Raw genomic sequence first — 27024 nt, forward strand, 5'->3', positions numbered from 1 at the left:
GACCCAGACTAACACATGGATATTTTAACAAATAATTCCGGACAATGTAATAGGCACTAATAAAGGTGTTAAGCAAACATCCACCAAATATTTACCGACTGCCTCCTCTATGCCAGGCATTTTGCTAGGCTCTGAGAATACAATCACCTCTGCCTTCCTGGGGCTTAAAGTCTGTGGAGGGTAGACAAGTACTTAGGCAACAGCAATGTGGTGTGGTATGTGCTAAAGGAGGGGAAGTGCAAGGTTATGGGAGCACATAGTAACACACAGACTTGGAGTATTGGAGCATGCTTCCTAGAGGCAGGTGTTATCATTCTGAGCTGAATCAGTAGAGTGAATACGACTTAGCCAAGCAAGGGTCATGGAGCAAGGGGCAGAAGGAAATCTGGTAAAATGAACAAACTCAACCAGTCCAGAAGATTAGTATGTAGAAGTGGTAGGGCAAGGGGCCAGAACATGTTTTGTGGACTATATTAAGGATCTTGGATTTAGCTGGACTGAAGTGTTTAAGCAGAAGAATGATATGATATGATTAGTTTACTGGAGAGAACATTTTATCTCTCCTAAGGGGAATGGATTGGAGTCTGGAGTTAGGGTGGTGGTGGATGGGAATGGAGACAAGACTGGAGTAAGCAGTAGCTTAGGCAAGAGATGATGGTGGTTTGAATTAGGGTGTTGGTAGGGGGATGAAGAGATGTGGTGGTGATGTTTAAGAGTTAAAGCCCTGGCTGGCATAGCTCAGTGGATTGAGCGTGGGCCTGCGAACTACACGCTCGCGGTTCGATTCCCAGTCAGGGCACATGCCTGGGTTGCAGGCCAGTCCCGGGCAGGGGACTCACAGGAGGCAACCATACATTGATACTTCTCTCCTTCTCTTCCCCTCTAAAGATAAATAAATAAAAAAATATTAAGAGTTAAAATTAATAGGGCTTTGTTATCAACTGGGTTGATTAGGAGGATTCCAGAATGATACAGCCTTGAATATAGTAGTATTTAACGAATATTTATGGAAGAAATAAATGCAAAGTTTCTGGCTTGGACAGCTGGAAAAATAGTGATACTATATACAGAGATCGAAAACATTGGTTCTGCCATGTGCCCACTTACCCGAGCTGGTGTGGGGATGAGGTTGACAGTTCAGTTTTGGACATGTTGAAATCCAGGTGCTTGTGGGACGCAAAGTGGAGCTGTTCAACAGGCAGTTGAATGCCTGTGTCAGAACCTGAAGAGAGAAAAATGGACCAGAGTTGTAAATTTAGAAAGAGATATTAATTAAATTGGTATAAATTAGACTGCCTAGGGCTGTGATTTTTTTCCAAAGTGGGGGACTCAATCCATTAACAGGTATTAAAATCAAGTTAGTGGGCTGCAACCAGCATTTTAAAAAAATGAAATAGGATAAAAATGTAATACAATAGAAAATATCAGGGTTTAGCCTCTGAATTAAAAATAATATATGTGCGACTTTGTGAAGAGTTTACTAGCAGTCCTCGCGTGACACCTCTAGGCCAATTCGGAGGAAGAACTCCCACCTATACCTGGGTCTAGCTCCGCCTCTACTTGGGTCGGGCATCTCATCTCTCTAGCCTTGCGCTCCACTCAACCCCGATTGGCCGGAGGAGAAAATCAGCCCGGCCATTGGTCCCCTCTTGAAAGGGCGGAGCTGGGTTGCACCTAGTCTGCCACCAGCAGGCCGAGCCTGGACCAGGAGAAACTGGGGAGAACAAGCGGTTCCCCGGCCCTGAGCTGAAGCGGTAGAACGCGCCCCACCCGGCGGCCAGGCGGAGCCAAAGATGCCAGCCTCTGCCCTGCGGCCCCGCCCGGGCCCCGGGCCGCCTCCCGGGTCGAGTTTCCCGCTGCTGCTGTTGGCGGTGCTGAGCGGTCAGGTGTCCAGCCGCGTCCCCCGCTCAGTGCCCAGGACCTCGCTTTCCATCTCCGGTAAGGCGCGGGCGCCCCCGCCCTCAGCCCTTCGCGCGCTCAGGCCCCGCCCGCAGATGCCTACACCCATCTGCCCTCCAAACCAGGGCAGCCGCACCCAGGGCCCCTCCGGGCGGTGCTTGGCGTAGTGCAATGCCCACCCCCGCCCGAATTCAGGCGGGACGCCCATGCGGGGCTGCTCCACCACGTCGTGGGCCGGGGCCTCGAGCCTCAGATCCCGAGACACACCCTGGCGGCCCCTTATCAGCAGGACTGCGGGAGCCTTAAGCATCTTGTCGTGCAGGCTCGGACACCGAGGCCGAGGGAGGGGATGGGAGTTGCCAGAGGTCATCCATTTCGAAGTTCACTCTCCCTTGCTACCCTCCTACCAGACGTGCGCCTGCGTGGGTCACGCCAGTTAGATGCCCATCCTGCTAAAAAACCCCAGAGATCTTTTCTTCTACTCCAACCACCCATTCTTCTAATTACCAGCTCAGCATTTTCATCCACCCACTTCTCAGATTCATTCCCTTGTCATCAGTTCTATCCCCCCACCCTCTTTATCCTGCTCACAACCCTAATCTTTTCTAACTCACTTCCCAGTCCTCTCACATCTGACACCAACTCCCATTCTCCCATTATCTGATTCATCATAGCCCCAACTTCCTAACGTTACCTGCTCTCTCTACCCATTCCCTATATTGAATGTTGGGGAACCATTCAGTGAGTTGAGTTAAAATTCTGTTTACATGATTTTTAGTCTTCAAAAAGAAAAAAGGGGGGAGGGAGATATGGTCCTTTCAAAAGATGCCAAAGAGGCCAGGAGATGCCACAAGGTTGAAAGTGGTCATTGGACCACTTTAAAGGCTCTCTGCTGAGGTGGGCAGGACTGTGGCTGTAAATCTTTTTTTCTCAGGGGAATTGAATGTTAGCACTTCGGGGAGACAGATCCAGTGAAGCTGAGATTACAACCTATTGGCAAAAACCTGTAACTTCATGCTAGTAATTTAGAGTCTTAATCAGTGACATATAGGCATGTTTTGAATCCAGGAGAAAAAACTGTGGTCAAAGCCTGGGCTTTCAGCGTGTGCTGGAGCAATAGCCGCTACATAGAGTTGAGGTTGCCAGGCTGGGTTGGTGTCCAGGAATCCAGAGAGGTCTAGATGGTGAGATGAAGCAGAGTTGGGGATACAAAGGGAGGCTGGGGGAACCAGGGCTCATTCTAAGCAGGAGAGATACAGCTAGGAATATGGATGTGGGAAGATGGGTGGGGCTCTATACATCAGCAAATCTAGGAATGAATGGCTGTTGGCCATTCTTTTGGTCCTTAAGGGCAGCTGAGGAGATGAAGCAGGCAGAAAGGAGCTGTATTAGTGCAGGGATAGGATCCCCAGAGCCAGACATTGAGCTAAGAAGGTGAATTATGCTAACTTATTTGTTATAATCTTTAAATGGATAAGAGTTTTTGAATGCTGATGTGAGATTTAGATTTGGCCAATACAGAGTTCATACTTAAGAAAGGAACCACTTGTGAAACATGTAGTATGTGTCAGATGCTTCCCCATATGTTATCTCATTGAATTCTCTCAACAACTCTGGATGGTGGTATTTTCAGGTGAGGAAAGTGATGCTCAGAGAGGACAGGTAACTTACTCCAGATCACACAGCTGGGAAGTGAGGGAGCCAGATTTAACCTCAGGCTGACTCATTTCCAAAGCATGCACTCTTGCCCACTACTCTCTACGTCTTTGGGTGGAATGGGGATGGGAGGGGGTCAGGGGCTGTAGGAGAGAGAGGAGGTTAGTCTCCTAATGTGTTAGTGAAAAAAGTGAAGCATTTCCCTTCTAAGTCTAAAGAAGTTATTAAGTAGTGATTTTTTAAAGAAGGGAAATTGAGAGAGGAAAGTACATTCTATAGGTATTTTCAAATTGTGGGTTATGTTGCTATGAATAGAAATTACAGACTTGATATTTATGCTCTATTTTAATAAAGTGTTTATTTTTTTATAGAAAAAGCATCCTTGACTGGATCATGTGCTAAATATTCTGCCCTCATCCATTATCTATCTTTGGGAAAGTTAGATGGCCTGTCAGGCTCTGTTTTTTTTCCCCTGATGGCTGCTAAAAAAAAAAATGGTACTTGGAAGAGAACAAAAATTGGCTGCTTTAGCTTTGCCCTTGTGGACTAACCCTTGTGAAGCAGTGGCTGATGCCACTTTTCCCTCTCTTTCTGCTAGAGGCTGACTCCTATCTCACCCGGCTCACCGTCCCTCGGACCTACAATTACTCTGTTCTCCTTGTGGATCCTGCTACCCATACACTTTATGTTGGTGCCCGGGACACCATCTTTGCTTTATCTCTGCCTCTCTCAGGGGAGACACCCCGCAGGGTGAGAGATGAGAATGGGGAAGACCCCAGAGCGTGTGATTGGGTCCATGGTTATATGGGATGTTGGCGGGGGTGTTGTGGTAGGAGGGGAAGTGTTGGTGAAAATGATTCTGGGGAGGTCATCAATTACAGATCCCAACTGAGGGTGATCAGCTGAGGGTCATGGTAACTGGGGAGGCTATGAGGGAGGTTCCTGATGATGGGAGGAGGCCCCAGTGACCTCCTCCAGTGGTGACAGTGGGCAGAGGGATCATTAGAACCACATTATCCTAGGTTAATAGCTTTCCAGCTTATTTTGACCACCAGTAAAAATATGTGGTACATTTTGACCCAGTACACAAAGTGTGTACTGAGAGAAAACTTTCTTGAACCAATATCTACTCTCCTATATGTGATACATTCTAATGTGTTTCAATAAAAATAATGTTAGTCATGACTCCACAGTTGATTTAATTAGTCAGTTGGTGGAGACTTCCAGTTTTAAAAACACTGCTCTGGGGGTGAGTGGCATTGAAGTTTCTAAATTGATGGAAACTTCAGTGAATTGTGGGCTGTGCTACCTACCCTAACCTGGGAGGAATTGGGAGGGAATCTGGGGGAAATGGTCATTCCTTCTTTCTCAGATTGACTGGACAGTGCCTGAGGCCCACAGACAGAACTGTAGGAAGAAAGGCAAGAAGGAGGTAGGTGTAGATCTGGGCCCTGTCCTGAGTGTCGATTCAGACCTTGGCCCAGCCCTGACTCTGTGTCAGTCCCCTGCGGCGCTGCCATCCCAATGGGCCCAGGCAGGGACTCTACCACCATACCATCACCCATCGTTTCTGGTCAAAGAGCTGCATCTAACTGGCCTGACACTAACCTGCCTTTCCTGGTAACTGCTGCTTCTGATTCTCTCTAACCATCTCTGACCCCCAGGACGAATGTCACAATTTTGTCCAGATTCTCGCCATTGCCAATGCCTCTCACCTCCTCACTTGTGGCACCTTCGCTTTTGATCCGAAGTGCGGGGTTATTGTGAGTGACAGGGGTGGGAGGACGGGAAGGACCTGTGAGTGACCGTGGTGGGGAGCATGCTCAGGGCAGCCCTTGTGCATGATACGCATTGGGGGTGAGGGATGTCCTCATAGGGTGGAGCCTTTGTCTGCCACTGGAGGAGGGTACGGAAGGGTGGGGAGGGAGGTTCCCTGTGGAAGGTAAGTTACACAAAGTGTGAAGAGAGATGTAGTGTAATGGTGAGAAGAGTTAGGGATGCCAACTGGGCTGGGGAGAGGAGAATCCAGGAGAGACTTCAGAGATCAGTAACTCATGTTTCCCTTGTCCTATGTATGCATTGTCCAGGCAGTCTGGGTCCATTTCTTAATCAGCACAGTTCATGCCTCTTTCTTCCTCCATGGCATGCAACTCTCACCACCTTCTCCCAGCTCCACGGTCGACTTCATTCTGTGTGGGCTGTGACTTGCTGCTCTTACCAGCTTCTGAGGTCACTGCCTACCAAGGTAGCACCTGCTGGCATCATACACTGGATCTTGCCTTCAAGGTGACCACTGTCAACCATGTTTTCTTCTAGGTCCTGTTCATTGCTTACACCCAGGCAGGCTTGGGACATATATACCCCTAATCACATCTAGGGTAGTCATGGTGACAAAAGTGCCCGGGTTTGATGACATCTTAGGAAAGGTCTGAATGTTTTTTAACTTTCATCTTTTCCCATCACTTATCTAGTAGTCAGGCACTGGTCCTCTGCCAGCACACATTCATGACAAGGCCCTGCGATGAGTTGAAAGCCTCACATGTCCTTCGTATCCAGTGGCTTCCCTTCCTGCCCCATACAGCAGTAGGAGGGAGTGCAGCGGCTCCTTTTCCAGACCCTGATCTTTAACTGTAGATCTTGACTTGACCCTTCTGCAGTCTTCAGTAGCCATTGCCACCTGGATCTAGCCAGTGTGTACCTCTAAACCTCTCTTTGTTGAAGACCATCCTCATATCTCTGGCTTGGAATGCTATGACTGTGTATGCTCCATAGATGGTCGGTCTCTCTGGGCTGCCCTTGGTTTCGTTGGGTTTATGCTGTGCCCTTTTCATAGTGTGGATGATAGACTCCATGCTGGGTGTGGATAACTCCCTCATCCAGTCACCCTGGGAAGGCTCTCCAGGTCAGGGTGGTACTGGAAATCTCTGTATTCTATCTGGCAAAATTGGATATCTAGTTTCCCTGTAGTCCTCACAAAGCTCACAAAGTAGCCGTAGAAGTGTCATTGCCACATTTGTCCTGTTTTAGTCTGTGCACGTGGTGGAACCCATGGGTGTGAATATCAGAACCATGGCTTATAGACATCAGAGTCACTCCAAGTTAGTCTCCCAGGGCCTTCTGTTCTTCCTTGGCTCTCTGAGATGGGACCCTAGTGGTTGTTAGGTAACCAGAGAGAAATGCTCTGGACATACCTGTCGGGATTGGTGTGACTTGGAACATTGGCACCAAGAGCAAGGCTGGGGCTCTGTGTTCTGCATTCCTTCAACTTTTGGCTCTTTTTTCTCAATCCTCCTGTCTAGCAGGCTCATGAAATGAAGGACTATCCTTTTGTTAAGGCTTGTTTGTAGCAGGAAGATCAGCTGTGTTAAACCTTTAAGTCACGTACTGAGATTGCCCTCTAGACTTTCTTAATGCTCTTCTACCTTTAACTGCCTGTCTCATCCTGCTGTCTGGCAATGCTCACCTGCCTGAGCAAGTTCTTGCCTTATCCTTAGTACTGAAACTCTCATGTCCCAGACTGATGACTCTGAGACTCTACTTAACTATCATTTGAGGGCCTTGACTAGCCAGCCGCTTCAGACACAACGACTTGCACAGAGTTGACTGCTCAGAGGAATGAAGGTTCTTACAAACAGAAATTCAAGCACTGGACCTATCAGTACAATGATGTGGAGTGTTGCCCTTCACAGTTCGTCCAATATGAGGAAATGTTTTAATTTGTTTTTTTGAGGGAACTCCATCAGCTAAGAGAGAAAAATATTAGACTTAGAATGATTAAGACTCACATTCAACGGAGTATAAACTCTGGCCTAGGCTTGGTGCTGGGTACTTTACACGCACAATTGAGTTTAATTCTCATTGCCCCATCATGATGTTTAGGTATTATTTCTTGTCACTTTACAGGCAATGGAACAAAAGTTCAGAAGAGTTAGGTACTATATCTAATGTTATATAGCTAACAGAGGCAGAGCCAAGATTCAAATCCAGTTTTGCTGGCTCTGCTCCACTATCCTGGCCCCGTAGACCAACCTGCAACACAGAAGACCTCACTTGGCTTGAATTTCTTGTGACATTTGACCTGCTGCATGTAACAGGGACCATCTCCCCCTACTCATCTCCCCAACCACATGAGAAAGGTCTTTGGCCAAGATAGAGGGATGGATTCCAACCCCACAGTTCAGTGAGAGCCTTTCTGTCTCGCTCTGTTGTTCAGCTTGAGGGACTTGCCTTCACCACAAATGATAGGCTGATTGACACAATGACCACACAATGAAGAATCTCAACATTCAGGGGGAGAATGTAATAGAGCAGCCTTGCCTGTTTCATAACCCTGATAAATGCCACTTTGTACAGTTATAATGACCTGCTTAGTTAATAGGAGGCTCACTTGTTCAAAGGCTATAAACCTAGAAAACATAATTCTAGCTAAGGACACTGGAAGGGGACTAGGTTGGGCATGATGAGCATTAAGGGGCTGATAAGCCATCTCTGTGAGGAAGTGCAGCAGCCAAATGCAAACATGGACTCCAGTCGGAAGACCTCAGACTTGGAGGGTTTGGAGAATGGTTTGCATAGAAGGTCTAGCTGTCACTTTAAGAGTAAGTGAGATCTTTAAAGTATATGCATAAAAGACAAAGGATAGATTTTTAGGATTCATAGTTAGGGGCTAGAAAGAAGAAGAGGAACCACTAAAGGAGACAGAGAAGCAACAATTAGATAGGAGGAAGGACTCCAGGAGGGTGAAGTTTCAAGAAAGTCAAGAAATAGAATATTTCAAGGAGAGGAGTGAGTCAAAAGTAGCAGGAGGTAACTAAAGGTTAAAGAGAATAAAATTTGAGAAAAGGCTCATCTGGTCAGTCCTTGGTGAAATGGGAATAGGTTCAGGCATAGAGATGAGGAAACAGAATTTGTTTTCTAGGAATAACAGGTGAACCAGGTTTGGTTAGAAGTTCATTTTAAGAAGTATTAGAGAGTAAGTAACTTGGACTTAAGAGTTTCTACTTCGGGCAAAGATGTGCCATTTTGTTGTTCTCTTGCTCAAAAATGATCAAGTCAGTGACTGATAGTCTAGGAATATTATTCTGAGGTGGACACATAGAGTAAATTGGGGAGGAGGCTAGGCATGTGGCAGAAAGGAGGTGAGAAGGGCCACAGCAGTGGGTTTTAACCCTGTCTCCAAGGTGCCCAGACACCTTGGTAATCTCTCACCAAACTGTCACTTTCTCCTCAGGCTAGGGTGTTCCCACTGCCACACAAGGAAGGTGCTTGGTCCTCCATTCTGGAAAACTCTTTGGCTCAGTATTCCTTTGTGGGGACCTCAGATCACATCAGATTTTAACAGGCCTTTTAAAAGACTCTCTCCATGAAATAAAACCTTGCTTGCCAGTTACAGCAAATAGAGGAGCAGTCAGAATGGGCCAGTAGTGTGCTTCTGCCCAGGGGACATTACTACTGCAACTACGATCCAAGTTCTTAGGCTCCAGCAAACACCTTATGTCCACACTAGTTTGTGAGCCAGAGATACCATGCCTGGCACTTCCATGCCATAACTTTGATTCCTAACTGGCCATGGTTAATGCTCCCTGTTGGTCCTAGGTGGAAATCATTCCTGATTCCTACTTTTAGATGTTATCTTGAAGCCTCTTGGTGCATGATGCTAAGGTAACTTCTGGCTGGTTCTTACACCTTTCACCCCTTCCCAGGTCCATCCCTCTAGAGTCCCTGGATGAGGAAGGCATTTACTTAGCAAATGCTCAAATTCTGACCTGAGTACCAGGCCCTCAGTGACTTCGTAGATTCTCTCCCCCCTTTTCTGAACCCTTGACTGCTGGTCCTATCTTTCATCCTTGGGGTGAAAGTAGGGAGGTGATGGCCCTTCTCTTTAGACCCCTGGGCATCAGATGGTCCTGTATCAGTTGCTCCTTTTCCTTACTCTTCCTACGTGCGTGAGACCTCAGGGGGCCTGCTGTCTTCCCTGCTCCTCCTTGTCCTGTAGCATGCTCTCCAGCCAGCGGTAAACCCTACCTTTCAGCAGCATTTCAGAGGAAAATTGCCTTTCAGCCTCTCAGGGTCATCTAGGGCCATCCTAGCTGTTCCTTCATTAGAGCAGGGGGCTGCTGGGGACTAGGGGAATTGAAGGAGGAGGGATAAACTGATGAAAAGAGGGGTGGCGGAGGTGGGTCATGCAGGAGTGGGCAGGGGAGTCAGGAGTAGCAGACTGGGAATATGGGGGTGGTAGCTGAGGAATGGGAATTGGGCTTTTCCTTCATCTGATCATCTTTGTAATTTTCATCATGAACCTCCCCACGACCCCTAAACCAATTGCCCCCTTCTGGTCTGTAGGCTGTGTCCAGTTTCCAGCAGGTTGAAAGAATTGAGAGTGGCCGGGGGAAATGTCCTTTTGAGCCAGCTCAGCGGTCAGCAGCTGTAATGGCTGGTGAGTGGGAGAGACAAGAGCCTGTAACTTCTTGCTATGATTGCTTCCTTCCCCACCCCTGCTGTTGGAATTTCTGTCCTTTCTTTCCTTTCCTAGGAATGTCTATTATTCTCATGTCTCCTTCCAGCCCTTCCTATTTTTCCCAGAGTGCCTGTGTCCTGCTGTTCTCCAGAGGACTGTTTCCCTGGGTTCTCCCTAGGGAATGTGTTCTCTGCACCTCTAGTGTGTTTTCTCTGCTAACCCCATTTTCTGTTCTCATTTTTTCCTGTTTATAAGAGGAATTTGCTACAATGCATATTGTAATACACTTGGAAAAAGCATAAAGAACATACGAAATCTAGAACCGCACCGTTCAGAAGAATTTGGTGCGATGACAGAAATATTCTGCGTCTTGGCTATCTAATATGGTAGCCACCAGCTACATGTAGCTGTTGAGCCCTCCAGATATGACTAGTGTGACCGAAGGAAAGAAGTTTAAATTGTATTTAATTTCATTGTAAATGTAAGTAGTCATATGTGTATGGTGGCTGTTATATTGGCACAGGTCGAGAGTATCCCTGCTCCGAAAAGCACTGTTAGTATTTTAGGATATTTACTTCTGCCCTTTGCAGTGTGTGTGTGCACATACACAGACACTCACACACATATTTTGCTGGCCAGTCCTTTGTTGCTCAGAGGAGTCAGTAATGACTATCCAGTAGGTTCCTGCTGTTATTTCCTTTCAATAAGCTATGGACAATTGCTCGAGTGTTGAATGGTTCTATCACAGCTTATGTCTAAACGTTTTTTGGAGAATGACTGCTTAATTCTTTGATAGCCACAAAGTGAATTGTTTGTATGCCACATAGCCTATTATTTAGGTTAGATGACTCCACACGCACCCCTCAAACTCAGAGAGTCCAGCCATTTTCTCATGATAGTGTAAAACAAGCAGGTTAGTAGAAATTTATGTGTGTATATTATAAAACTTTTAAATGTCATGCTACACGGATATAATTTTGAATTTTGTCATGTAACTTTATATCGTAGGCATTTCTGTATAATTTAAAAATTCTTTTTATAAGTCTTTTATTTTTTTAAATATTTTTTATTTATTTATCTTTAGAGGGGAAGGGAAGGAGAGAGGGAGAGAAATATTAATGTATGTTTGCCTCTCATGCATCCCCTGCCGGGAACTGGCCTGCAACCCAGGCATGTGCTCCCACTGGGAATCGAACAGCGATCTTGTGGTTCTCAGGCCCGCGCTCAATCCACTGAGCTACACCAGCTGGGGCTAAAAATTCTTTATCAAGAGAATTTTCAGTGACATTATGGTACTGCACATCCTGTGAGCATACAGTAATTTAAACAATTCCAAATAATTTATATAAATTAATTTTATTCATTTTGCTTCCAAATTTTTGCTATTATCCATTAACATTATAATGAACATTTTTGTGCATACTTTTTTGCCCCCATTTCAGACTGTCTTTTTAAGATTTCTGAAACTAGATTACCGTATCAAAGGGTGTGAACAGTTTATGGCTCATTATCTGTTGCTAATTGGGTTTTTACAAAGAGTGTACCAATTCGCACCCTAAATCAGCAGTAACTGAGAGTGTTTTTATTCTCACATAAATTTTACTAGAATGTATTGTTGTCATTTTAAAAGATCTTTGAGGGTAAAAATAATACCTTGTTTTAATCTCTATTTCTTTGAATATTAGTGAAGTTGGATGTATTTCATGTTATAGTACTATTTTTACTTCTCTTCTGATAAGTCCTTTGCTTACATTCTTAGGTGAATTATCAGCTATATTAGTGTTCCGATCTACAGCTTTTCCTTTCTAATTATATATTTTAAAGCTAAGTCCTTCTTCAGGTAGAGAGCAGACAAAACTTTTTCCTTAATATTTTCCCCCAAACATTTAACATTTTGGTTTATTTACAACTTATTTTGAGGAGCGATGGAGATCTAAATTTCCCAACTAACTAATCAGCTGGACTCAGTTATCATTCATCACACTGTTTTTTCTTTCTTCACCGACTTCTTCTGTGTACTTTTTTCATAAAATTAATTTTATGTATTCTTTTGGGTAATATTTTATTAAAAACAAAAATTGGGATATAAGATTTAACAGTGAAATGTTTTTCTTGTGTATGATGTGATAGGACAAGTCTTAAAATCTATATGAATTAAATAGCTTTTAGTCAGATAATTAATGTTTTAAAAATGAATTTAAGTATCTATTCAATACAATATTTGGGTTAATTTTATCATTCATCTATAGTTGAAATCAATGAGACTTGTTTATACTCACACATATTTGAATGAAACAATTTAATCAATTGTTTATTTTTCTTGGCTTTTTTATCAAGCATGTTTGGCAAAAACTCTGAGCCAGTCATTGGGATCCTTAGGAAAGAGAGCTGTTGTGAATGTCTCTTGATTCTACGTAATTAATTGTTTATTAGAAAAAAATTTCAATTGCAGCAATCTAAGATAATAATTTAACATACTTGCTTTTTTTTTCAAGCAGTAAACTTTAAGTACATTCAACTTTCTGCTTGTAGTTTCTCAGTGTTCCTGTCAGCACGTAGATTTGCATTAGCATGTGGTTTAAGGGCACAGAGTTCATAAATAAGATCATTGTATGAGAATGACAATTTTCAAAAAGGAGTAACATTTTCAAAAAGGTTTCAAGTCTTTTTGTCTTCCAGCTAATGAAATTGTGTTGGCTTTCATCTGGTAATTGATGGAAGTGATCAGAAATCACTTTCTAATGGTTTAGAGTGACTGGCTCTGGACAGTCAGCACAGAGCCTCCTGTCTCCTTTTCAGATCCAAACCACAGTCAAAGCCAATATTATAAATTTTTCTCTCAAGTTCTTACTTTTTAGGGCTACAATTTAAATTTTTTGGTCTGACATAAATGGCAGTATTTAGCTGCAGTTTTCCATGTTGATCCATTATGCCTTCTGTTTTGAAAACAGCAGGATAGAAAAGAGTGACAACATTAGGGAAAAACTGGAACCAAAATTCCTAGTTAGGAGACATAAAAATGTCCTTAAAGAGCCCTGGCTGGTGTAGCTCAGTGGAAAGAGCTTGGGCTGTGATACAAAGGGTTGCCAGTTTGATTCCCAGTCAGGGTACATGCCTGGGTTGCAGGCTGGGTTCCTAGTGGAGGCCACGTGAGAGGCAACCACACATTGACGATTCTCTCCCTTTCTTTCTTCCTCCCTTCTCCTCTCTCGAAATAAATAAATAAACTCTTTAAAAAATGTCCTTAAAGAAATAGAAGTATTTTGAAATAAAAAGAGGTTTTAGTGATGAAAGTAATATTAGAATATAATAAACCAATATACTTTAAATGATAAAAATTACAATGTGCGTTGTAGAAAATTGAGAAAATGTGAAAATGTTAAAAATGAAGGTGAAAGGTTTATATGCAATTCAATCATTACCAAGTAACTACTATTGTTATTTTGGAGTATTTTTTCTCTATCTGTGTATTTATAATAAATTGGAATTATTATGCATATCTCACTAACAATTTTCTCATCATAGAAGTTGTTTAATTTTTCAAAATGTGATTTTTAATGATTATATACAATTCCATCATATGAATATAGCACAATTTAATTTTTCCCATAAAATTATACATTCAGTTTTTAAATTATTGCTTTTATGAATATTGCTGTAGTAGTAATATTTTTACATAAATTCTTTACATAAATGTAATTAATTGCTTGTAAGTCAATCCAAAGAGTAGATTTGCTGGGCCATGGGTGTGAAGGTTTTTATGGTACTTGATGGATTTGTCTGAATTCCCCTCTAGTTCGTCCCACCAGCGGTGGTGAGAGGCCCTGTTTCATTGCATCCTTGTCAGTCCCAAGTAACATATGTAATAAACATGCAAACAGTGACCTCCAAAGTCCCACTTGTGTAGGTTTTATTTGCATCTTTATTAGTGACATTGAACAACTTTTCATGTGTTTATTGGTACTTTTATTTATTTTGGGAAAAGCCTCTGAAATCTTGTCTTCAAACATAATATTTATTTGTACTGCACTTAGATAAAATCAACAAAATGATTCCAGTGTCTCTATTTGCCCATTCAGATTCAGAAATATTGTCAAGTATTTTGACAATAACATCCACATTAGCCTAAAAACACTGACGGTTTCTTCCCAGTCTCCTTTGTAGGGTCTTTGTCTTCTGCTCATCTTTATAAATGTTGGAGCCCCTTAGACTTCCACCCAAGATCCTCTTCTCTTCTTGTTTTATGTGGATATGATCTTAATCAGCCCCATGGATTCTGTTTTCACTGCATTCTGATGTCTCCCAAATCCAGTGCCTTCCTAGTCTTCCAAAACCAGCTCTGTGGATTCTGTTTCCACTGTATCCTGATGTCTCCTAGACATTATCTGCAGCTACGGACCACGTATCCAGCTGCCTTCCAGATCTCCACTTGGATGTCCCACAGGAATCTCAAAAACTGAGCTCATCATCTTCACTCAGTTCCCCCAAACCTGCTCCTCCACCAGTGTCCCCTCCTCTGAGAGTGTACCCACCCAGGTACAGACAGCTAGTCAGTAGTCAGTCATCTGTGGTCCTTCCTATCACTTCCTATAAAAAAATAAGGCTTTCACCAGGAAGAGCTGAGGGAAGGAGCTTTTGTTTTTTCTCTTTGAGAACATGTCCTGTGTTTTTATCATCTCCTTTTGGTCTCATTGCATCCTGTGGTCAGTGCATCTGCCAAGGAGCTCTGGAGACGTTCCAGATGCACTGGGTGCTGCCAGCATTTTGGGTCCAAGCTTATCCCTTTAAATCCTGGTGTGTCTGCCTGAGGGCTAACATGCACTGAAACAAGACAGTTACATGGCCAGCAGAGAAAAAGCTAAATGGTACATCTCTAACTTTCTAATTATGTCCAAACAATAGGCTGTTTCTTAAAAGAAAAGTATCTAGCTGTCCCAACCCTTAGATAAGGAAATGGAGAAAGAAAGGCCAGGGCATGTTAAAATCAGTTTCTAATGCTAATGAATGGTGTTTCTTATTGTAAACCTTTAAAGATGAGCATTTTGATAAGAAAGTGAACATGTGAAAGCCCCGAGTTTGTGGCTGTGTTTGTTGCTGTGACACTAGCCTAGCCTGTCCTTGTTGGGCTCCCAAGTCTGGGAGGCCTGTGCTCACTGGGAGGCCTGGGCAGGATTGACTTTGCCTTGTGGATTGACTTCCACAAATATTGTGAATTTTCCTCATTTTCAGCTTCCAATCTTTGGGGTTTGTTTTTGTATTACCAAAATGAAAATATCTTAATTTGAGGGGTTATAAAATTAAAAGATGCTAACTACAAAAACCATTCAGTGAATCCAAAAAGAAATAAAAGTCACTTGTAATTTCATTAGTCAGAAGCAAACGTCATTAACACTGCAGAGTTGTAGCTCCTTCAACAGCCTTTCCTGTGTCTGCAGACATGTATACCTGTCTTTAAAAATCAAGTTGAATTGTACTCAGTGTTTTGTTCTAACCAGCTTGTTCACTGAACTCAACACTGTGGGCATCTTTCTCTTTTGCACATCACCTTTTGCCAATAGCAAATGTGTATTTTGACATCTACTGACTCAATCTACTCAGTAATAATCCAGCAAAACCTGCATGTGCAGGGATATTTTATTGTGTGGGTAGTGCAACAGAATACTTGGACGCGAGACTGTCCTGGAGAATCTAGGGCGTGTGGTGATCCTGCGGCCCAGCCTCCCTGACCAATGGCTTATGTTCCTTCTGCGTAAGCCCCTTGGCACTCAAACGCCCAGGACCCTGCTACTTCCTCCCAAAGTGCCTGATCCCGTCTATGGTCCCTCAGTGTCAGTCACCATCTGCGATTCCGTCCTGAGTGTGCTCCTCAACAGTTCAAGCTGCAGTTGCTGAGCACCCCAGTTGAGCCCTTAGAAAACTTTGGGACCCTTTAGCCACCATCTGCCACTGGGTCCTCACACGGTTATTAGAGGTCCTTTACTGTGTGCAGAATCCTTATGATTGTCTCTCCACTCACACACACATCAAATCATGCCCCCCAAATATTTATACCTGTCTCCACCACATCTCCCTCCATTCTCAGGGTATCCATGACATAGCTTCCACCGGAGTTGTGGTTTTAGAGTGTTTGTGTACCACACTTAGGAAAATTTTCATTCTAACCTTGGCTTCTTTATCAACTTTTCACCCTCATTGGAAACACAGAAGATGGGCCCATCTGCTCCATTTGCTACCAGGACCTGTGCCCCAAACCTGGTTTTCTGCCTCCTGAAACCTCTTCTGGGAAGTAGATGCCTGTTTGTAGTCCCCACCTCTGGCAACAATTCTGGCATGGGAGTTCATAAGGAGTTGTAGCCACCATGTAGAGAATGCCAGCCATGGGCCAGGCCCTACCTGGGGCTCCGTGTTTATCGCGTTTAAGCCTCAGTGTTGCTCTGAGGAATCTGAGCCTTAGGAAGGTTCATTTGCTCAAGATCACATTACTAGTAAGTATTCAGGGTTCAGACCCCAGACTTCTGACTCCGACACACTTGTATTCTTATCCCAGTCTCAAATGATAGGTAGTGTAGTCTCCATTCTCCGCCCCACAAGGAGGTTTCTAACCCTCCACTTTACCCTCTGAGGGCTCCTGACCCTATTTTGTTCTGTATAACATGTTTTTAAAATAGTGGTTATCACTCTGGCTGGTGTGGCTCAGTGGGTTGAGTGCTGGCCTGCAAACCAAAGGGTCACCAGTTCGGTTCCCAGTCAGGGAATATGCCTGAGTCTGGCGCCTGTCCCTGGTGGGGAGCGTGCAGGAGGCAGCTGCTTGGTGTGTCTCTTGCACTTNACCCTCCACTTTACCCTCTGAGGGCTCCTGACCCTATTTTGTTCTGTATAACATGTTTTTAAAATAGTGGTTATCACTCTGGCTGGTGTGGCTCAGTGGGTTGAGTGCTGGCCTGCAAACCAAAGGGTCACCAGTTCGGTTCCCAGTCAGGGAATATGCCTGAGTCTGGGGCCTGTCCCTGGTGGGGGAGCGTGCAGGAGGCAGCTGCTTGGTGTGTCTCTTGCACTTCGATCTCTCCCTCTCACTTTCTCCCTCCCTTCCCCTCTCTCTAAAAATAAATAAACAACAAATTTAAAACACGAGTGGTTATCCTTCCGGTGCCAAGGCATGCAGCTTCGCTCGAGCATCTGTGACTGCAGCACGGCTGTCTTTCCCTTAGAGTGGCCCTGATCTATACAGCGTCCCTGCTGGGTGTGAGCCCCATGGCCCCTGCCGGGGTTTCTGTGCACCAGCTTCTGGCACCCCCGCCTCTCTCTCTTGCTTCTCCATCCTCTCTGACTTGATCCCCTGAGTGGCCTTCTGTGGCTTCTCCCATTAAATGGTGGTGTCCTAGGGCTCTCCTCTCACTTTCCCATTCTCCCTGTCTATTACGTTCATGTCGGAACTGAAGCACAACTCCCACGTTGCTTAACTTGGCCCTGCTGCCTAACCCCTTCTGTCTGATTGCCTCCCAGTATCTCTGACCAGATGTCCCGAAGCTGCTTCAATCTTAGCACATCCAACAACTAAGCTCACTTCTTCTCCACCATCTCCTTTATGGGCCTTGTCCTGTCATTTCCTGGCTTGGCTCACAATATCACCATCTGCTCTCATCCATCTTCTAAGCTGGAAACCTTAGCGCTATATTTTATTCCATCCCTTCACATCTCACACGCAATTGATTTTCAAGTGTTATTATTGGGCGGTACCTCAGAAATACCTCCCCAGTCAAGTCTCTTCATTCCCTCTGCCCCTGCTTTTGCTCAGACCCCCCACTGTCGCCTGCATTCTGTGAATGGCCTCTTAACTAGCATTATCTTATTGGAAACAAAACCTGGTTATGTCACCTTGTCTTCAAGAATATCTCTGCAGTCTTGCTCGTCCTGGTAGGATAAAGTCCATGTTCTTGGTCCTGGCAGAGCAGACTCATCACAGTTGGGTGCTGTCTCTGCATCTCCGGCGGCATCCCTGCCCAGCAGGCCCTGTACGCCACCAGCAAGCACTTCAGCCACGGGGAGTGCCCCACATCTACACATGGCTCCTCTCTTCCCGCCTGTTTATCGTCCTCCCTGAAATGGTTCTGCCTGGCAAATGCTAATTTTTCATACCCAGCTCAGATGTCGCCTCCGAAGTGCTGCTCCCTCAGTCGGATGTGGCTGTGTCGTCCTCTGGGCTCCTGCACACATCTGTGTATCCACGCTTCCTGGTGTCTGATTAAATGCTTGCTTTTGGTCTCTGATGGGGGTTCTTGGGGGCAGCCATGTGCTCAAATACGAAGCAGAGTGCTCTGTATTTAATAAATGGTGAAGGAATGCCACTCTGTTCTTTCTAAAACCCCTGTGATACACAATTCCAGGGGCGTAGGGACCTTCTCCTCCCTGGAATCATTTTCTCCTGCTCATGTCCGAGCCCTTGGGCAGCGGGGCTCAGAGTGGCTGTAGTGTTCTCACATTCAGCCCACAGAGCCCCGCCTCCCTTTCTTTCCCAGGAATCTGCACTTCGATCAATTCCCTGTGATGCTAGTACACCCTGAAGTTGTGGCTTGTTCCAGAGCAGGGGGAAGAACCCCCTTCCCAGAGAGTCACAGTGAATTAACATATTCTAGGGTCGAGAAGTCACTAAAGTAGGACGACACAAACAAGAACACCACCAAGCAAACCAGCCAAACAGCCTAATTTCCACAAGGGCAGCTTTTAGCCTCCCTTCATGCACATTTTAACATTCAGGAACTTTTTCCTTAACGCTGGTCCCCCTCCCTGGCCTGGAGCACTTTGTATCTATGATGATTTTAAGTGAGAGAATGCCGGTCACGTGCTTAGCAGTGCCCAGCACTTCAGGGGCTCTGAGCCCCTGAGAGTCCTGCCCCTGCTTTATTCCCTGCTCTGCCTGTGACCCCCTCTGCTTTCCTCAGTGGGTCTCTTACAGCTCACCTCCTCCCTGTCTTTCTGCAGGGGGGGTCCTCTATGCCGCCACTGTGAAAAACTACCTGGGGACGGAGCCAATTATCTCCCGGGCTGTGGGTCGTGCTGAGGACTGGATTCGGATAGAGACCTTGCCATCCTGGCTTAACGGTGGGGAGACTGCGAGGAGATGGCGAGGGGTGCCCTGGGGACAGAGAGGGCAGGTGGAGGCTGGGGCCCCAGGCTCTGGCTGTGGGATCTAAGGCCTCAGGTCTCCCCAGCTCCAGCCTTTGTCGCAGCCATGGCCTTGAGGCCAGCCGAGTGGGGGGACGAAGATGGAGATGATGAGATCTACTTCTTCTTTACCGAGACTTCACGAGCATTCGACTCATACGAGCTCATTAAGGTTCCTCGGGTGGCCCGTGTGTGCGCGGTGAGACCCTGATCCCAGCTCTTTGTCTGATCCCAGATCCCAGCTGTCTGTCTGTCATCTCCTGCTCTGCTTGGCCTCTGTCTTTTCTTCTCTGGATCTCCATTTTTTAAAATAAATTTTATTTACTTATCTTTTTAAATTTACTTATCTTTAGAGGGGAAGGGAAGGAGAGAGGGAGAGAAATATCAATGTATGGTTGCTTCTCATGTGTCCCCTGCTGGGAACTGGCCTGCATCCCAGGCATGTGCCCTGACTGGGAATCGAACCGCGACCCTCTGGTTCGCACGCCCACGCTCGATCCACTGAGCTATACCAGCCAGGGCTCTGGATCTCCATTTTTGCAGCTCTTCTCTGTCTCCTTTTTTCCTGTCTTCTTTTCTGGGTGCCTGAGGAGTATGGGGAAAGGGCTCTAGCCCCTGTAGTCCCATAATTGCCCTGTGACACACTGTCCCTGGGAGGTGGACTGGTTAGTGTGGAGGTTGGAGGCAGGAACTGTTGATAGACAGACCTGGGCTCCAGGCCCTGCTCCGCTACTTACTGCCTCTGTGACTCGGGCAGTTTCTTCAGCTTCCTTACAGGTGAGACTATCAGTGAGGCCTAGCTCTAGGGTTGTTTTGGGGCCTAAATGAGGTAAGTCATGGAAGGCATGTAGTGCAGTACTCCATAAGTGCATAATGAACTCAGTTACTGTCACTGTGACCCTGTCTACCCATGTATTACTGTTACTTTGCCTGTAACCCCATCATTGCATTTCTCTGCATCTGTCTCCCCATCTGTCCTCATCTGGGGGAAACTTGTATTGGTCTCCACATTCTTCCTACAATGTTGGTCTTCTAAAAGGGAATTCCCATGCTCTTGTCACCCCCAGGGGGACCTTGGGGGCCGGAAGACCCTCCAGCAGAGGTGGACGACATTCCTGAAGGCCGACCTGCTGTGTCCAGGGCCTGAGCATGGCCGGGCCTCCAGTGTCCTGCAGGACATGGTCATTCTTCGACCTGACACTGGAGTGGGGACCCCCATCTTTTATGGCATCTTTTCCTCCCAGTGGTGAGGGGGTCCGGGTGTGGAGGAGAGTGACAGGGTGGGAGATACGTGGGGGGTGGCACACTGTCAGTGCCGTGTCCTCCAGAGGGTGTGGCCTCTCCCTGGAGCAGGCTGTACTGCTCCTGTGCATATCTCTGAGAGGGAGTGAGTTGTTGTCCCCTAGTTCTCTTGAAATAACCGGGCTCCAACCTGGGATTCTTCCAGGGAGGGGGCTGCCATCTCTGCGGTCTGTGCCTTCCGACCACAAGACGTTCGGTCGGTGCTAAATGGTTCCTTCAGAGAGCTGAAACATGACTGCAACAGAGGATTGCCCGTCATGGACAATGATGTACCCGAGCCCAGACCGGGAGAGGTAAGGGGTTTGAGGCAGCCCTTCACCCCACGCCAGCATTGCCTCAGTGCAGCATGAGCCCAACTAAGTATCACAGAGACTTCCTAGCCCCTGGGAAATGTTGTCACTCACCCTGTGTTTCCTCTAGTGTGTCACCAACAACATGAAGCTCCAGCAGTTTGACTCGTCTCTCTCCCTGCCTGACCGAGTGCTCACTTTTATCCGGGACCACCCCCTCATGGACAGGCCAGTGGTCCCAGCTGATGGCCACCCTCTGCTTGTCACTACGGATACAGTCTATCTCAGAGTCTTGGCCCACAGGGTGGCCAGCCTCTCAGGGAAAGAGTATGAAGTGCTCTACCTGGGGACAGGTATGTTTTATAGCCAAGTACATTGTCCACTCCATGCACACATGCTCTCATTAAAGAGAGAGTCCCATACTTGCAGGTACCAGAGTCTCAGGCATGGGTACAGTTGCGTCCTTATGTCCTGCTTCTTGCCTGCTTCCTAGAGGATGGACACCTCCACCGAGCTGTGCGGATTGGAGCCAAGCTCAGCGTCCTTGAGGATCTGGCCTTATTCCCAGAGCCGCAGCCAATTGAGAATCTGAAATTGTATCAAGTGAGTTGTGCATTTGGGGGAGCCTGGTGGGGAGACATGTGAGCCAGTATGTGACCCTAACGTCTGGGAGATGCAGTATGTTCCTCTTTCTCACTTACTTTCCGTAGAGCTGGCTCCTGGTTGGCTCCAGTACGGAGGTGACACAAGTGAACACCACCAACTGTGGCCGTCTCCAGAGCTGCTCAGAGTGCGTCCTGGCCCAAGACCCTGTCTGTGCCTGGAGCTTCCGGCTACATGCGTGTGTGGCTCATGCCACGGAGCGTGGAGGGTGAGTGTGGCTACGTCCTGGCATCTTGCCTGCTGTCATGGGGCTCTGACCATCCGTGTAGCCATTTGTTTCTCATCTGTTAATGCTGCCCTGTGCGTGTGTTTCTTCTTTTTGTCGCTGGTGTGTTTCAGGGTCTGTCCCCACCGAGTCCTCCGTTCATCCGTCCTGCTGCCTCAGTCATTGTCCTTGCTCCTCTGTCGCACCTGCCAGGACCATGTGACTGACTTTCTATTTCGAATCCCAGTTAATTTACTTTTTTTGTACATGTTACTGAACCCCAAACTTACAAATATTTTATAAGTTAAAGTATTTACCTTTGGGAATCAATTTGTGGTTAAGAGCTCTGACCTGGTATTTCAGTTTCTCTTGGGAGAACTTGAAAACATCTCAGGCAAAAGCGAGGCTTTATTCTTTCCTTTATTGTTTTAATATTCATTAAAATAAGAATTTCATTGTTATTGGGTATCCTGTGTACTTGAGTCTTGGGGTCTCCTCAACATACGTATGTGGGGGGGATGTGGGGTGTGTGTGTATGCCAGCGTACTACTTTGTAGTACAAGAAGTGAGCAAGCTGGTACTTCTCTGCACTCTACCCTGCATAGCCCAATTCATACAAGGGAGAAAACGTGGACCACAAAGTGCCTGTGGCTATAGCCGCACACATGGCCTTCCCCATCTCCCCACTTTCAGCTAGACTGAGCAAACTTGGTTTTACCTAGGGGGCTTGAATGTATTCATATCAGTCCCAGAGCTCATTTCAGGGCCTCAGCTCCCAGTGAAGGAGTTCACACTCAAACTGAGCCTCCTTGGTTGAGGCTTTTGTGTGTTCAGACCCAGCTCCCACCTGCTCTTCACTGACGGCCCACGAGGGGTCTCACTGGCCTCCCTCCCTCTGGGAGTGGTGCCAGGAAGTTCAGAGTGAGCAGTCTGTCTTGCTGTCCTTCTGTCAGACACAGTCCACTGAAGTCCTGGGAGTACTAGGATTGTGTCATCTGAAGCAGATCGGTTGCAGGCCAGTGGCCACCCAAACAGCAGTTGAAGAACGAGTTCTTACACGGAGGAGAGGTGCTTCGTGTAGCAAAGTCGTCTCACTGACCCTCACAGAATTTTGATTAACTTTTGTAGAGAAGAAATTTCCCTTTTTTCTTAAATCAAAACACCCTGTAGTTTTAATATTTTTCCCCAGAGAACTCTTGTGGTTCTTGACAGATGGCTATATTTCTTGGAAGGTTCCCACTGAACATCTTTCCAACAGACCTAGTGCAAGTTTAATTTCCTATGGGCTGCTAGAGTATGCCTAGAAGTTGACATGGCAAATGTCATGAGGACATTACACATAATGTAATAGGGCAGTACCTATTACACAAATGTAATAGGTATTGGGGAAAGTTTTAATGGTGAGCACGTTGACTGGTCATTCCAGGAATGATTTCTGAGCTGATGGGGCATGTAACGAGTGAGTGAATGTTTAGTGGTAATGAGCAGGATAGAAGGGAATGTTGACCCTGGAGTTACCAATATTCTCTTCTCTGTAGGCTGGTCCAAGACATAGAGTCAGCAGATGTCTCTTCTCTGTGTCCTAAGGAGCCTGGAGGTCTGTCTGGTTTAGGGAAATGTGGGTAGAGTGGGTGGAAAGGGGCTAGAAAATGATCTATTTTGGACCCACATTAAAACTTGGACCCTGGACGATATGGCAGCCAGTGGCCTAGGGCCTTGTCCTCTTTGAGAATCCGCTTTAGCTACGTCCCCATGGTCCCTTCTCCTATCTGAATCCCTCCTTGTTTCTCTCCTTGCACCCTCAGCCTACAGCTTCTCTATCTTTTGTGCCTTTGCTGTTTCTCTGCAGAACACCCAGTTGTGTTTGAAGTTCCCGTGGCTACAGCTGCGCATGTGGTCTTGCCATGTTCCCCAAGCTCAGCCTGGGCATCCTGTGTGTGGCACCAGCCCAGTGGAGTGACTGCTCTTACCCCCCGGAGGGATGGGCTAGAGGTGGTGGTAACCCCAGGGGCCATGGGTGCTTATGCTTGTGAGTGTCAGGAGGGTGGGGCGGCCCGTGTGGTAGCTGCTTACAGCTTGGTGTGGGACAGCCCGCGGGCCCCCCCAAGCCGGGCCCACACAGTGGGGGCTGGACTGGCCGGCTTCTTCCTGGGGGTTCTTGCAGCATCCCTGACTCTCCTCCTGATTGGTCGACATCAGCAGCGACGGCGACAGAGAGAACTTCTGGCTAGAGATAAGGTGGGCCTGGATCTGGGGGCACCGCCATCTGGGACCACGAGCTACAGCCAGGACCCTCCCTCTCCCTCTCCTGAAGATGAGCGGCTGCCCCTGGCCCTCGGCAAGAGGAGCAGCGGCTTTGGTGGCTTCCCTCCCCCCTTCCTGCTTGATCCTTGTCCGAGCCCAGCCCACATTCGGTTAACTGGGGCCCCTCTGGCAACGTGTGATGAAACCTCCATTTAGGGATGGGCAAGAGACCACTAATGCATAGTGACTAGTGCATCAGTGGTCATTCCATGCCTTAGTGGAATGACCACTGAGAGGCTGGGGTCACTGGGCCTGGAAGACAGTCATGGCCCCTGAGTTCTGTCTGGCCTTTGAGCGATCACTTGACTTCAGTGCCTGCCCTCTCTGGAGGTGGATGGGCTCAGGGCCAGCCTTCTGAGTCCTGACTCCTGGTTCCCATGAAAGATCAGAACTTCTTTCTGCAGGGAATCAGGACGTTTGCCACCCATGCCCTCTGATCCCCTGTGACCCCCTTCAGCCCTGACCCACTAATTTGGGCCTATAAATTTGGAGAGGGGCATAAGACATAGCTATGACTTTGCCTTCTGGTTGGACCCTGGCCAGAAGGAGGAGCTGTGGAGGTGATTGGGGGCCAATGTGCCCCGAGTCCTTGGGTGATTTTGCTGATTCTCCCAGTTAATCTAATTCTCTGTGGGGAGTGCATGATTCCCACATTACAACGTGAATCTCTGCCCTAAGACCCACCTCCATCCCAGTTTTTCTTCCCCCACGAAAGAGTATGTGTATATATGAGTGTTCATAGGACCTGGCCAAATGTGCATGGATGACTAGGCCACTGCTCAGGTGTATTTGGGGGGGGGGAGGAAGGGGAAGGCTGAGGCTGAGAGGGGGGCATTGCCTGCAGAGCTTCAGACCCTGTAGCCACTGACAGAAGGGCTTTCCTTTCAAAATGAAAATAAAGCACTGCCCCCCACGCCCCCATCACTTCTCACAACCCTTCTCGAGTTGAGAATAACTCCCAAAGTGACCTTCTGGGTGAAAGGGCAGAGGCACATGCGACTGCACCTTTCTGTTTGTTTTTGCCGCCTGGCTGCCACCAGCGCCATGCACAGCTGCCCTTTCTCTGTCTGCAGTGTAGGCTGAACCCCTTTCCTTGGCTCTCATTAAAAATAAATTTCACAACCTTCTAAATATTAGGGAACAACAAAAGGGGAACAGTCCTGGGAAATGCAAGCATACGAGCAGTTTAAAGATAGGTTTGTATACGTGACTTGACTCAGGGTGACACCCTTGCCCTAAAGCAGCTCCCCAGTGGGGGTCCACGGACTCCCTGAAATCGTATGCAAAATGTCTATATGTGTGTGTCTGTGTTTTTCTGGGGGGGAGGTTTTATGACTCATCAGATTCTCAAGGCCTTAATGAAGTTAAAGGACCACTGCCCCAAGGTCACCACACTGCCGGCCAAGCTGAGATGGGGCCACTCAGCGGCAGCTCCCCCCGCCCTGCCCCACCAGCTCTGTGGCCACCCCTGGACTTGCAGCTGCTGGACGCATCTTATTTCTCCAGTCCCTGGAAGCTGGGCTCTGTGCATATTTGAAGACACTGTCAACTCTCACCAAATGTAAAGACTTCTTCCTGCTTCACAGCTCACAGATGCTTCAGGCTTCTCTTGCTCAGTTCTGGTCTTGGCCTGTGAATGTGCCTCTGTCCTCCCTGGTGAGGGATCCCCTCCCCCAACCTTGAGCTCCAGTGAATGACCCGGCCCCTCCCAGCTGACGTTTTCAGCTCTACTTTCCTTGGCAGCAGCCTGTGAACTACCCAAAAGAGTCCCCTTGGGTTTGGAATTATCCGTGGCTGTGCCCCAGTAAGTGCATGATCTTCAGCAAGTAATCTGACCTAGGAACACTGGTTTACTCATCTGTAAAGTGGGGATAATAGTACTACCTCAGGGTTGCTGCCAGGACTAAATGAGAGAAGGTGTAACAATAAAGCACTGTCTGTACCAGAAGAGGTGGTGGTTGTGTAAGAATTGGCCATTAGGCCGTGATGTTGTAGCTTATCTGAATGATAACCAGGACACATGCAGTCACTTTAAGCCCCACTTGGTGGAAGGAGGGTCATTGCCTCCTGCAGGCATCCTGTCTTGGGTCATCTCCGGCAGATCTCAGCTGCCCATATCTAAGGCCTATGGCAGGGTCTGTGGGCTTTTTTTAAAAAAAAATAGTCCTCATATATGTCTGACCTTAGCGACCTTATTAGGCATTCCATGTGGGAACAAAGGAAGTGTGGTGTTCTTGGGTTTATCCTCATTTCCCTCTACTCTCTCAAGGTTATGGATTAGTTCCATTTGTGGGGAGGAAAGGAGGTGAGCAGATGTCAAAGGAGGCTGGGGTCTCTGCGAGGAAGGGAGGAGGAGACTTTTGCAAGGAGGGGAGGGACCCGAACATGGTGGATTTGGGCATTTGGTTTTTGAACAGTGGCCATGGTTGGAGGAAAATGGGATGAAGAATGTAGGAAAAATGAAGAAGGATGGAAATAGGCATGAAGGGAGGACAGTCACCACTTAGTTGGAAAGTTCAAGCCCCAAGAGTGAGCGAGAGCTCAGGAATAGGAAGCCAACTTTTAGAGAAATAGTGTGAGCAACTGATTGCATCATCTTGGGCTGGGGAGGGTGTGTGGAAAGGGAGAGAATCTGTGGGTGAGGGAGCTGAAGGAGCGTGCAGGGTTCCTGCAGGGACAAGTGTGAGGACCCTGGCAGCCAGAGACCTGCCTGGCTCTTCAAGTTAAAGCAGACAGGGAGAGGGGTGGGCGTGGGGCGTGTGCTTGTGTTACCTTCCTCTCCAAAGATTGCTCACTTCAGGGCCCTTTCTCCTAAATTCCCCTCTGTTTTTGGCTCTGGTCCCTTGCTCCTGAACTGTCACTTTCAGCTTGTCACTCCTAACCAGTGGTCTACTGCTATCCACGTGACCTTACTGAAAGTAGAGCCAGAAAGTGATGCTCACTGTTGGCTCTTCTGAGCCAAGAGAGCTCTAGCATGACACTGGCTGTAGCCCAACAGGAGGCTGACTCACATCCTTTCACTGGAGATTTTCCTTTAGCTCCTTGGCTTTCTCCAGCCGCCCATGAGTGTGCTGGTGGCCTCAGTG

At 47.0% G+C, this 27024-nt stretch overlaps 1 protein-coding gene across 2 annotated transcripts; it reads left to right on the forward strand.

Moving 5' to 3' along the window:
- Window positions 1-985: 985 nt before the first annotated feature.
- On the forward strand, window positions 986-25886 carry SEMA4F (ssemaphorin 4F). 2 transcript variants are annotated; one of them, XM_037064923.1, is made up of 14 exons: window positions 986-1938; window positions 4154-4305; window positions 4928-4987; window positions 5220-5318; window positions 9898-9991; window positions 18992-19111; window positions 19222-19373; window positions 20242-20420; window positions 20622-20769; window positions 20897-21119; window positions 21260-21369; window positions 21477-21637; window positions 23173-23231; window positions 23484-25886. In XM_037064923.1, the coding sequence occupies exons 1-14, from the start codon at window positions 1794-1796 to the stop codon at window positions 24092-24094; spliced, it is 2313 nt and encodes a 770-aa protein (XP_036920818.1). In that variant the 5' UTR covers window positions 986-1793; the 3' UTR covers window positions 24095-25886. The 2 variants fall into 2 exon arrangements, with proteins under 2 accessions (XP_036920818.1, XP_036920819.1); XM_037064924.1 differs by lacking the exon at window positions 5220-5318 and having other exon boundaries at window positions 988-1938.
- Window positions 25887-27024: the final 1138 nt, after the last annotated feature.

The sequence above is a fragment of the Sturnira hondurensis genome, unplaced genomic scaffold (assembly GCF_014824575.4).
Source record: "Sturnira hondurensis isolate 20B ecotype Veracruz unplaced genomic scaffold, ASM1482457v3 Scaffold0015596, whole genome shotgun sequence".
NCBI lineage: Eukaryota > Metazoa > Chordata > Mammalia > Chiroptera > Phyllostomidae > Sturnira > Sturnira hondurensis.